Source organism: Achroia grisella, unplaced genomic scaffold, assembly GCF_030625045.1.
Source record: "Achroia grisella isolate CSIRO2021 unplaced genomic scaffold, CSIRO_AGI_Agris_v1 utg540, whole genome shotgun sequence".
NCBI classification, from domain to species: Eukaryota; Metazoa; Arthropoda; class Insecta; order Lepidoptera; family Pyralidae; genus Achroia; species Achroia grisella.
In genome coordinates, this window is record NW_026712925.1 from 1046435 (window position 1) to 1060437 (window position 14003).

The 14003-nt window shown below is 34.3% G+C and overlaps 2 protein-coding genes across 2 annotated transcripts; one reads left to right on the plus strand and one right to left on the minus strand.

Annotated features, from left to right (window-relative positions):
• Positions 1–302: 302 nt before the first annotated feature.
• On the minus strand, positions 303–11196 carry LOC131847618 (exocyst complex component 5). The gene is made up of 14 exons (XM_059197224.1): positions 11028–11196; positions 10796–10927; positions 10566–10673; positions 9960–10157; positions 9316–9564; positions 8428–8645; positions 7925–8152; positions 7167–7326; positions 6483–6626; positions 5908–5996; positions 5159–5348; positions 4323–4479; positions 3552–3724; positions 303–488 (listed from the first exon to the last, which is right to left on the minus strand). Exons 1-14 carry the CDS (start codon positions 11058–11060, stop codon positions 393–395), a joined length of 2175 nt encoding a protein of 724 aa, XP_059053207.1. The 5' UTR covers positions 11061–11196; the 3' UTR covers positions 303–392.
• A 1273-nt stretch (positions 11197–12469) lies between these two features.
• On the plus strand, positions 12470–13920 carry LOC131847662 (testis-specific serine/threonine-protein kinase 2). Its single transcript, XM_059197283.1, has one exon. The coding sequence runs from the start codon at positions 12764–12766 to the stop codon at positions 13802–13804; it is 1041 nt and encodes a 346-aa protein (XP_059053266.1). The 5' UTR covers positions 12470–12763; the 3' UTR covers positions 13805–13920.
• The last annotated feature ends 83 nt before the right edge of the window (positions 13921–14003 follow it).

The window sequence follows — 14003 nt, forward strand, 5'->3', positions numbered from 1 at the left end:
TTTTCTATAATACCTCATGTTTATCTCTATAACAATAACAATTGTCTAAATTAGATGTAAACTGGTTTAGTTTAGTTAGTTTATATCTAGTTTTAAATTTGTTTCTCTACCATAAGTACTGTGTGCTCTACAGCCTATATTTTAAGGAATAACGTCCCAATCTGTATTTTTTCCTTATAACCTTAAATACATTTAAATTCTCTAAGACAACCAGAAACAGACATTAATGTCAGTTAAAATCCTTAGATTTGTTCTGAAAACGAAAACAACAATTGAAAAGTACAACTTTAATACTTCTTTTGGTTTAAATATAATATGAGTATGTAACATAACAAAATATACAATAATAGTATATAAATATATTTTTAATTAATTAATGAATTAAATGTTAATTACGACAGTCCCTTCAGAAAGCTGGAGAGCTTGTGACTCTTGTAGTCGGAGCGCAGTTGTATGAAGTTAAGCAAGATGGAACGATCCAACTCCGCCTGTGGAATAAAGTTATGTTATGAATATTATAATATGATATCTCAGGACAATTCATACAACGCCATCTACTCCGAAGCTAAGCAAATCTGAATGCTGATACTAATACATAGATGTACTTGTATTTTATAAATATTTAATATAATTATAGAAAACACCCAGACTGATACAAATGATCATAACCATGAATACAAATTTCTGTATCGTGCGAGGAATCGAAGTCGCGACCATTGGAAGCGTGGCGGTGTGCTAAACCCCTAGACCACCGAGGCAGTCAAAAATGTATTGTAAATGTTATAGAATTTTAATATTATTATAAATAGAAATCTGAAGTAGACTTTTTAAAAAGGCGTTTGCTTGGATAGCTCAGTTTCACCTATTTAAGCCGCTTAGTAACTTGCTTTGTAAGATATGTTTCGCTTGTAGAGAGATATTCATTCATTCATAATTTAAGAGCTGTGCTCTTGTCGGTGGAGCTCCCGCCACCTTCCACGATCTTCTATCAGTCCCTTTAGCTGTTGATACGACACGACTCCAACTTTTTCTTTAACTTCTTTGCTTGATATAGCTGTGTCTTGGTCTTCCCCTTCCTCTCTTTCTATCTATTTTTCCTTCTATAATGTTGTTAATTAGTTCGTCGTGTCGTATCAAGTGCCCCAACATTTTTCCCCGCCTATTCTCAATAATATCTATGATCTGTCTCTTTTCTTTAATCCTCTCAAGCACTTCTTCATTCCTTATTTTATCTTTCCAGCTAATTCTTTCCATTCTTCTCCAACACCACATTTCAAAGGCTTCCAGTTTGTCTCTTTCCTTTTGTGTCAATGTCCACGTCTCACAGGCATACAAGGCTATACTCCAGATGTAGGTCTTGATAAGGTGTTTCCGAGAGGACTTTGATATATTAGCTCTCAAAAGATGTTTTTTATCATTAAATGTTCTTTTCGCTATAGCTATTCTGATATTGTCCTTAGTACATCTGGAGTCACTGGTAATCATACTACCTAAATATTTAAATGTACCTACATTTTCAAATTTCAGAGAGATATTAGGCAGTAAAATTACAGGATATGAGGCTTGACATTTGGAGTCCTTTGGAATGCCGCGCATGAGTGGTATGTCACAGGTGTCATTATGATCGTAGTTATAATATAGTCATAATATAGTAGTATAAAATCTTAGTTATGTGTATATAAATTACCGTTTACCATCAGGTTGATAGCACATCAACTTTTTCAACAGTTCAATAACATAAAAAAATCCAACTAATATAATAAATGTCAAAGTGTGTATATCAGTCTGTTTGTAATCTTATCACAACTAAACGTTCATACAGAAGTTGCGGGTAATAGCTGGTAACTCTACAAAGGAGATAGGGATGGATTTTATTCATTATCTTTATCGCCATCCAGTACCAACCTAAATTGAATGTTAAAAAAACTTACAGAATTAATAAAAATTTAAGAACTAAATTTAGTCTACTTCTCGCTTCTTGAAATCATTTGAAAATAAAGCACAATTTCAATGTAAGGATCATAAAAAGAGACAGTTAGATACCATTTATTATATCTAAAAGGAATGCTTCGTAATCTCATTTCTTTGAAGTTACCACAGAGTCTGCGTTTAACATCGATCTATACATATAAGGCCTACATACAGATTCCGCATAATAGCGGTGTCGTGTTGTAGACGCTTAAATGGACCTCGTTTGAGATGAGTTCCGCTATAGAATAAAGAGTGCAGTAATTATGTTCTTATTAAGTACTAGCTGACCCGCGCAACTTCGTCTGCATCACACTTACTTGCCATTTATCATTACATTTCGCCCAATTTACATATCTTTTTAAATTTTATGTATATGTTATTCTGATTTATAAGCTATATTATTGTAAAGTTTCATTAAAATCCGTTTGGTAGTGTTTGCGTGAAAGAGTAACAAGCTTTCAATCCATATTCGCAAACTTTCGCGTTTATAATATTAGTAAGATGGCCATTAAACACTGTGTTACTGGAATGGAAAAAACCTAAAGAACCACCTGACGGTAAGGGGCAGTGGTCATAAAATATCTGTGACACCTGTGATATTATTTAAGTGTTTATGTCTATAATTCAAGAAGATATTTATGAACATTTGTTTTTTATCCTGCAAACAGTTTTTCAGAATATAAACTGATTCGTCGACAGTTGACGTTGTGTTGTTTACAACTGTCAACGAATCTATTAACATACATAAAATACATAGTGATTGTAATTAGAACCCACAATATTTTTTTATCCGTTAAGGCATCTAGAATTTAATGCTTATTCATAATTTAGAAATTATATATTGAGTTTTTTTACCGTGTGGAAAAAAGTGCATAAAAGTTAGATACATATAAAAACAAAATAATTTTATTTATATTATTATTATTAATCGGATCTTAACACGAACTAATTTTATGGCAAATAAAGGTATTTAATTTAATAATATAAATAATGTATATTAAACACGAAAGTTTAAAAACAAAATCATTTTATTATTAAAATGTTAATTTAAATTAATATTGTTTGATAAGAAACCAATAGATATGACACTTTCCCGACTGTCTTAAGCTGTAGTTGTAATTCGACATAACAAAATAGTTAATATGCTCTCAGTTCATATATCTCCAGAAGTCCACGTCCTGAAGCACGTCCGCAGGAGTGCAATGCAGTGCAATAAATAGTAGTAGCAGTAATACATATAAACGTTTAGTGCAGCTTTGATAGTAAACGTACGCCGAGGTAGAAATAACGTGGAGGGTAAATTTTTTACTGTATTCTCATAGAAAGTATTAATCAATACTAAGTAATTCTAGTTTGATTACGTATTGTTATCACTTCCGGTATTTCCAGAATATTGGGGCACAAGATGGCGGCTTATGTACTGTGACTAGAATAAAAAAAGGCATCATACGAGTAGCCTGCGAAGAGAATGCAGAAATTCTGCATGTGTTGAATAGCATAGTGTTTCTATTTACGTAATTGACAAAAATATACCAAGTCCAGTATAAAAAGTAATGTGGACGAAATCTAAAAATACTCACCAAGGTTTCTCCCTCGCAGACTTGGTGCAGGTTCTCTGGCTTGACAAGTAGTAGGTTACAAAGTGCGTGCAGCGCGTCGAAGAGTGCGTGCGCGGGCGGTGGAGTGGCGCGCGAACCACGCCCACATGCCGCCGAACGGTATTCCTTCACGTCGCAGATGGCTATCATCGCGCCTGTATATTAAATAAATATCATCACTGTTATCCTAGATGGAGTAGCCAAAGACATTTTCCACCGTCGACATAGGGTAAAAACAACACTTAATTTGCATATTAGCATGGTATGTTTGCATCGAACGTTGCGTATTGGCGCGCCGTCTGGCGGATTTATTTTTGTTTTGTTTTGAGTTAAAACTAGTTTTTTGGGAAAGTTATTTAGTTTTATGAATACTATCACTATCTAAAGTCTAGAATTGATATAACAATCGAAAATGTCTAGATTCTAACATTGATATGTTATAACAGTCACCACATACTGTAAATAAATTAACTTTGACGATCATTTTTAAAATTGGTGGAGTTTATCGCTTTATTGATACTATATTATTGTCGTCATTAATTGAAGAGGGATTTCAGGAACGTGCCTGACAAATCATTAAAAACTAAGGGACTAACTCACCAGCTATATAACATGAACATAAAAGGATGGAAGGGGAGAGGACGACAGAAAAAAAGTTGGATGGATTGCTCAGTTATGACGGCCGATAAGGATCAGGGGAAGAGGATGACATACTACGCCGATCCCAAATAATAGGATAAAGGTTGAACTCACCAGCTGAGTTGAACTGGAAGTTTTGCAAGTGTTCGTATATGACGCGGTGGAGCCGGATTGCTAGTTCGACAGTGACCGCGTTCAAATTCTCACCCTCCAGTCCGTTGTGAATCTTCTCCATCACAGAATTGAGGTATGATACTACAGCTGTACATGCCTAGAGGACGTAAATATTATATAGTAGGTAATAAATAAGAATTTGTCCCTTTTTTTCATTGTAACTAGAATAGCAAACAAGTTGAAACACATGAGGGTAGTCACGTCGCCATTATGATGTCCGTAATGTACCATCATATAAGATATAAGGAATTGGATGTCATACCTGTTGTTTCAATGCCATATAACATCCGTTAAACCGTAACAGCTTACAAAACAATCTGCTAGAAGGCTTAAATAGATCAGAGGGATACCTCAGGCAGACGACTTGGTGTCTGTGTTGCATTTCCTTTTAATGAATAAACAGCAGAAAGGATCCTAGTGAAATTTGACCTGCATATAGATTGTTTAATGTTTTTTTATTTATTTCAGCATACATACATATTATAAATATCTTGTAGAGTAACATACACAAGCTGTAATAATATGTGTAAATATAAATTGTCTCTGTGGCATGGACTCCTGACACGGTAACGCCGATACATCATCCCACTATATCAGCAGGACGGGTATAGATATTCCTCTGCAGCTCATTCTCAATTCTATCTTAAAAAATAATCTGTAAGGGTGTGAAATAGAGGATGAAAGATGCAGAAATAGTTGCAGGTAATAGCAAGTATAATATACCAGCGACTTCAGTAGAATTACTTTAACTTTGAATAAAAATTTTATTTACTCACAGGTGAAGCGAGCGTGTCGATATCACCCTCTGGTTTGTAATCAGTTTTCTTCTGCTCCGTTTGCAAATGCAGCTTCACCCAGCCTACTATTGCTGATATAGCTCGCTCTAATCCTGCGTCCAATTTATTTTCCAGCTGTTCCATTATAGTGGTTTTACGCTGGACGCACTCTTTTTGCTTTGAAGTTGAACTGTTAAATAAAAAACTATATTAGAATAGCCCTTTATTACTTTTCATTAATTAATGATCAGTAGGTCTACTTGAAAGTCTCTCGATATCGTTTTAAATCGGCCAAATCGATAACCTATTTCGTTAACTACTAAATATGTAATTAACATATTCTTACTGTATTATTCAAGTGTACAAAACGGTACGAAAATGCGCAATCTAATGCCAATAAGTTTCAAGAGTAGACTGACTCTAACCGACATAAATATATACTAACATATTTACTATGTGTAGCTGGAGTTCATAAATGAATTAGGTTCAAAAATTTTTATGTTAGCTTCTTTGTTGACAATTACATAAAAGAAAAATATTTATTATATTGAATTCCATAAGACTTCATAATTATATTGTTTTAATAAAAAGATAAATGCAACTTAAATTAGAAAATAATGGCACTAAAATATTTTGATAGGTAGACTCACAGTTTTGTCTTTCTAATTGTTAAATATTATTCTAATAAAACAAAATATCTCCGCATTTAATCACGACAGAACTCTGTGATGTAGAGAATAAATACGTACCTCAAACAAGGTAACACTGATTCTTGAAAATGTTCACCGAACAACTTAACAATCGCGTTAGCTTGCTTCACTATATCGAAGAAATAAATCTGTAAAATAATGGGAATATTGGATATTTATATACAATATTAATGTTATATATTATTTAATAACAAAAATGTTTTTTTTCTAATTCATTATAAGAAGTTTATATCCAATATATTTTTTTCTAATTTTAATAATTTTGTAGCTGTATTTACTTTGAAGTGCAGAAGTATTTTAATACTAATTTTATGTTTACAAACAGACAGAATTATATATTTATACAATCTAATCCGCGACTCCGATAGAGCAATTTTGAACTTGATCATAAATATTTCGAATGTTTGTAGTTAATAAACATTTCGACTTAACGCAATGTTCTAAATTACACGCGATATTATGTTTATATTCATACATGGTTAAAAATTCTCTGCCCATACCGTCAAGCGTAAAGATAAAACAGTCTAACCGTTTAGAACTCATGAAATACAACAGGCCCAAAATGATGTTAAAAAGGCTCTTCCGGGTGTAATGTTTTTGATCATTATATTTACCTGTGGTGGTGATTTGCTTTCAGCAATCGGTATTGATTGAAGTCCAAGATCAAGGGCATAGTCAACATGTTCTATTAGTAAATGTTGAACCAACGCCTCCAACAGAGCTACGGTCGTCCCGGGCAATTCATTCGGTGTACATAGCTGTAATATTAATGGTTTACGATAAATATACATATATATTTATATGTATATACGATTTATTTTCTACATTATTATAATCTAAAAACAGAGAACCGGGCGTATTTTTCACCACGGTAAGTGGTAAGGATCGCCTATATACATGAACAGAACTACGTATAGTACTCAAGTTATCATGTGATGTCCTAGATACTAATTTTTCTGCCTTATCTTACCCTTCAACCGAAACAACACACAAATCAAACGGCATTAGACATCTTAGTCTACCTCGGTAGAGTTGTAAAGGGCTCACATGTGAACTATAAATAAAAATGTAAACAATTTCAATAATAAACTATATTTATCTTAACAACTTAGGGACAAACATTTTATATAAATAAATCTCAGGACTATTGTGTAAAATTAGGTTCACTGTGTGTAATTAGGTCCAACTTAATGATTGGATAGTTTTTATTAACCTCAATAGCAAAACTACAGCGTCACTGTATCGCATGGATGGGTCAACTAGCTAGCTACTTTATATGTAAATTATAGTTGTCTTACCGTTTTACACCTTAAGAAGGATGTTTTCGCGTCGTTGAGCATTTTGTTCACCAACTGCTCACTGAGAAAAGTCTCGCCACCGTAATTTTCTATTTGGGCGATATTTATATTGGCACGCGTGCCTATCACCGCCTGAAGGTCGCGGCGCAGCTCTTGGAAACTAATAGAAAAACATAATTACTGTTAGTAGCGTTTTGAGACTTGTTATTTAGGATCAATTCAATCAGAACCTGTACAAACGGATAATGAAACACTTCACACAGACAGAAAACATTATTACTTGCAAATAAGATGGTAGCCTACCTAATGAAAGTCCCCATTATCACTCATATACATGAGACGGCACGACAATATCTTATTGTACCACTTCACGCGTTTAAGGATGACTAAAATACCCGTGTGCTCTGTTCGGTAATTCGATACCGTAATTGAGGTGCCTTATCTATCTCCCTTCAACCAAAACACAGCTAACCAAGCAAGATGATTGGCGGTGAAATAGGTAAGACAGAAGTACAATGTCTACTTCGATTATACAGTTTATTATTATGTAGAACATTGTCTTATGTTCGCACAAAATTATTTATATACAGGACTCATTTTGTGTTTGTACAAATTAAACAATGCATGCTGTGCTACAGTAGGATGTTTTACTAACATAATTTACCTATCAATGTAAAATTAAGTATTCGGTACAACATACAATTTTGTAGAGCTTTAAGTAAAAATAAAGCAGTATTAACTAATCATATAAGACTCACCCGCCTCCTTGTATCTGCTTCTTAATATGCTGTTTTTCTGAGTAATAAACATTAAGAGCATTAGAGAGTGCCGCCTTCAATCGTCGATTCTCCAAAGCTGGATAGCCATCATTGGCGCCGGCCATTGCACCATCAACCAAAGCTTCGCGTCGAAGGTCTCCAATACTGCTGTTGCCTTCAGCTGATACTAAACCAGCGGCGACGAGTTCATCACATACGCGTTGAGTGCTGTAATTTGTTTTGTAAATATTGATAATGAACTTATATATTTTTTTTTAATAACTGTAATGGATTTCCATTGTGACTTACATGGACATTATGGAATAAAATCTACTTGTACCATTATATTACATGTTATAAATTTAAATATTTGAAATCTGTATCAAACATTTCTTGAACATTTAATTGTTTTCATAATTATACATACACTACAACAGTCAGATTACAACTATATTATGGTAAGTGTTCAACATTTAAATAAAAATAGAGTAATATTCTCTTACCTGGTGTACATGTCATATAAATTTCTCAAGTATTTATCAACATCATTTTTATCAGCCAGCTTTGCTTGTATATACTTTTGTAGATTTAAATGGAAAATGTTCAACACAAACTTGCTTAATACTTGCTCTGGGTTTGGAAATACATTGCTGATAATAGTATAATTCTTTTGGCATAGTGGCAACACCGACGAGAAGATGTCCTTCCCTAACAAACTATTCTGTAAAAAATATTTAATAACAACCATTATGGTACAGGAATAAATCGAGGTCAATAAAGTTCATACCAGTTAGTTTACTTTTGAAACCTATCCTTATTGATAAACATTGGAAATATGTATGCTCCTGATTTGTGTATGTTAATATATATACACAAATGAACTAACAAACATTCAGAGGCATAAATTGATTTATTTGGTTTTCTCATAAAATTCTATATGTATATTTAGTTTGAGCTGCTGACATACTGGCAGCTCAAACTAAATATACATATAGAATTTTAATCTATATATTCTAATGTAATATGATATATTCAATAAACAATTTGCAAAACCATAACCAGCTAGCTAATAGTAGCTAGCTAGCATTAATAATATGTTTTTTTAATGTTTGAAATCTTGCAAACACATGAGAGGAAGGGTGGAGCGGTGAGTGGAATTTTTTTTTTTCACTAAAAACCTCATGATGTAACTTCAAGTTGTAATTGCTAAATGTCATCATGAGTTCTGATTACCATATTTTTTAATAATATAAGTGATTACCCAGTGGTAATATTATATTATAATATATATAAGAGCACCCAGAACCGGTGCCAGCTCTTCAAACAATGTGTAAGGAAGCAATTAGGAAAGGGATAGGACCAACACCCTTAGGACAGCTCTATCAACTTACCATTTGACTAGTTTCAATGAATGCATCAACACATCTAGGATATCCTCTAAAGTTGGTCATTATATTGGCTATCTCTTTCATCTTGTTCAAGTTTCCTTGGGTCTGTGCTTTCACAAAACTCTCGATGAGGTTTCTCTCTATCTCATCATATTTGACATCAATATTCTTTTGTGCCACTTCAAATTTGTCTGGTGGTAGTTCTTGTGCAATAGTATGCAATTTTTGAATTACATCTGCCGCTTCATGTAGCTATAATAAACATACTAATATTATGTATAAGAAACAAATATGATTATTTAATATAACTGGATTCAGAAATAATCCCATCATGATTACTGGAGAGCCGTCAGTAATGCCTATTGCCTATATTCGCAAACTGCATCATGAATATCACCTCATCATGGTTACAGTTGTGGTAACCAGTAATTTGGTTACAAACCAATAATTTCACTGCCCATTAAATGAAAACTCAGCTTATAGAGCAAGCAGTTTGGCAGCTGAAATAAGTAGGACAGAGGCAGCCATGGAGACAACTTTCAAGCCTTCTTGAGTCAGTTAGAAAAAGTAACCACTGTATCCGAAAGATGTCAGCAACACTGGCTTTGCTTTATACCATTAATATGGGAACATGTTGTTGTACTCACTTTGCTTGGATCAGTAAATATGTCTGTAAGTACTGGTCGAGGATTTAAGAAGTGTGCTAGGTGTGATAGGAGGTCCCTGGCTGCTGCTGCTCTGGCTCGCGGGGCTCTAGCTGCACCAAGTTTCTCTCCAACATCTAATGCACGACCTCCACATCTGGACATCCGCTCATCCAATGTGCTGAACACATTTACACAGTCCTGAAGTTAATAATTAAAGGATATGAAGTTTAATGATTACATTTTTTTAACTGTTTTTCTTAAGAAGGTTTTATTATATTTAAATTTAAACAAATTAAGGTATAAAAAAATAATCCTTCAAAATTATTTGTTAAATGGCATAACTTATTACCTTCTCCAACAGAAATGTGATGTCAAAGAACGAGTTTATTTTATTTCATGTTATAGTGCCATTGCAGTTCCAATGAATTTGCTAATGTCAATGTTAGAAGTATATACTAAAGTTAATAATAAATGTTGTCTTTGAGATATGAAGGACTAACAAACAAACAAATTATTGCGTTTATAATATTAATTTGGTCTTCAAACATGTTACCCATTAGTTGGTTTGAATTTTTGTTTTTAAAACAATGTAGTGTAAAAACTTACTGTATGCTGATCCATAATATCAGAGAGTTTGGTGCTATACAATTTCTCTTCTTCTTGCACTGCTTGTTCTAATCTGGCACATTTCCTTTCCTGTCTCTCTTGCAACACCTAAACATATTCAATGACTTCATGTTACAATGTTTATTAGCCCAATTTGTATCCCACTGCTGCGTTGTTATTATTAACAAATTGAAATTATTAATTATTAGAAATGTGAAGTAAATTTTTACCTTCAAATCTTGTATGGCTTGAGTAAATATATCATGTATCATCTCTGGGTCAAATTGATCGTCCTTGAGTTTTGATTCCTGCATGCTGCGTCGGACCATCCTCTCTACAAATTCATCTGGATCGAATGGATCCTATAATTTGTTGATTTTAATTAGTTTTTTATTTCCTCGTATGTCTTATATACGAGGAAATAAAAAACTGATTGCCGTATTTACGACAAAAGTAACTTACTTGTTCCAATTCTTTTATATATTGATTCATCATCTTAGTAGATTTAGGTAAGAAAACAAAACGTTAAAAAATAAATGGTAATTAGTAATAAAGAAAATAAGAAATTAAAACTAAATTTTCTATTTTGTAACAAGTAACAACTAACAACAGTAAAAATAATAACAGTCAAGTTTTCTGAGATAAATTTACTCTGTGACAGCATGGAAATTGTGTTACAGATTATAATAATTTTAATGACATTGACATTGATCTTTTTATAAAGTGATCAATTATCATTAATGAGGAAGACAATAATTTTCTAGTATTTCATCAACGATTACATGATGTATAAATATTAAAAAAAAAGGTAGAAGTCTATTCAGCCATAAATTAGTTAAGTATAGAGACTACTCAGCTGTCACCGTCACCTCAAGAGTCACAAGACGTTTATTTCAATATTAATTTTGTAACGTTAGAAGTCATAATACTCCACATAACTGGCGGTATATAGGAACACCTTTAACAAACTGACTAATAATCATCAATACATTGTAAAAAAGATAGGCTGGGTTGACCTAGCTTATCTTACATTGCAAATGAATGAATAGAAATATGATTTCCTGTATTAAGTTTCGCATCTAACCGTTTTGATAACGATATTTTCATTAAGGTTCAGTGGAATAGAATAGAATAGAAAATCATTTATTCAAATAAACTTAATTTAAGCACTTTTGAATAGTCAACATTTTTTTAAATCTACCGCTTATTCGGAAAGCTGTCTCATCACAAGAAGAAAAGAATAAGAAAGTTCACATTTTACAAGTCGAAACGTGTGAATACAGCACTAATATATTTAGGCTCAAATATAAAAACACAATAAGATTAAATCAGTCGTAGTGATATGTAAGAGCAGACCAGTTCCTACAAGTAGCACTCGTTCACGAGTATGACGGATGAGCCAGCCATCACTGCGCTCGTCCATATTTTAGGGAGCCCAATGACCCGGCCCACCACGCCGCCACATGTCTGGACTGGAATATCATAAAGATGGAAAAAGTATCTTATGATTCCTCACATCACGAATCTCAGTGATGAACACTAGGTACTAGTACCTATAGCCTGGGGGGAAGGGGATTGTTAGAAATGTGGACTGATGACCCCAATGCTAGCAATGGACCATGTCATGTTGACCTCCACGCGGTTCCTCCTGGAAACCATCGTGATAAATTCCTGGTGAATTTGTCACGATGGGGAACTGACCAGACCTCATGCTTATCCTATCATCCTCCACTGGTGCTCTGCCAGCGTAAACCGTTAGCGCAGGCGGATGCTCCATTTATAAAAAAAGTACCTATAGCCTGTTAGTATAGTATGTACGGTTTTAACATAGTAGAAACTTTTTATAAAAAGTTATTACAGGCTTTACCTGTTATACATTTTAATTTTAGAAACAAAAGAAAAAACTTCATCAATGTAACAGATACGTCTTTTTTGGAAGATTTCTTACTAGTAAAGGCGTTTATTTAAATCCAAATTCTTTGTGATGTCGTAATATTTTAACCAAATTGTGTGCGTGTTTTTTATTTTTATATTTAATTGTTATCGATACACTCTCTTTCATGAGAGTTGAGTGGAAAACTTATAGCAATTGGAGAGGTAACATTTTGACAGGAGGGCAACTTAAACCTTGGACATATTGTTAGTAGTGAGATGTCCAATGTATCCTAAACGGGTTAGAATAAAGACGGTAGAGCTCCATGGCTGAGCGCCTCAGCCCTCGAAGCTCCGAGGTCAATGCCTTGGAACAAAGAGGCTATCTCATCGGCAAGAAAATCGGACAGGGGTCTTATGCAACCGTTCATCTCGCAGAATACTGCGATGCAACTAGTCCCAAGCGAATGCACCTGGCGTGCAAGATATTTGATAAAGAAAAAGCACCTCGGGATTTTTTAGAGAAGTTTTTTCCTCGCGAACTTGACATCTTGACTAAAATCGAGAACCCTCACATTATTCAAGTACATAGTATACTACAGAGGGGCCCAAGAGTTTTTATTTTTATGCGTTACGCAGATAACGGAGATTTGCTGGACTTTATAAAAAAAAATGGTGTTGTTCCTGAAAACCAAGCGAAACTTTGGTTTCGACAGATGGCTAGTGGATTGCAGTATCTACACAGTAAGAACATTGCACACCGTGATTTGAAATGTGAGAACATACTTCTGTCAAGACGTTTCAATGTGAAACTCGCAGATTTTGGATTCGCAAGATTTTGTACTGATGGTGAGAACCGGCGTGTGCTTAGCCAAACGTATTGTGGATCAGCTGCCTATGCAGCGCCAGAGGTAGTGAGCGGTACTCCCTATAATCCGAAGCTCGCTGATGTATGGTCTCTCGGAATTATTCTCTTTATAATGTTGAATGCATCGATGCCTTTCGACGACTCGAATTTACGTAAGCTCCTGAAAGACCAGATGTCTCGCAACTGGGTATTTCGGTCCAGGATTCGGGATACCGTGTCAGCAGCCGCCAAGTCCATAGTGCGGCATATTCTGGAGCCGGATATAACGTTGAGGTTGACTTTAGATCGAGTGCTGTCTCACGAGTGGACGAGAACACGAAAGGATAAGAGTGTGAGTTTGATGGGAAGGCTGGTGCAGTCTGCTCCGTCGGCACCGCACTCGCCAGGTAAGCGCGAGCATGACGAGCCCGGCACCTCGGCCGGAGCTCGTGTCTCAGGAGATCACCGCGAAACCGAGAGAGAGCGGCATGACGATATCAATATGCGTTCACATGACTGATGACTATATAAGACTGATTGATATTAACCCAAAAATGTGTTATAATCTCTAAATGCAGTTAGACACTCAAAAATCGTAAATTTACATTAATATTTTTATATTTTTTTTTTACAATTGATGAATTAACTATTGTTAATCGCCAATAGTGAAAATAAAACTTTTATATAAAACATTTAATACTTTGTTTTCCGTCAATGGC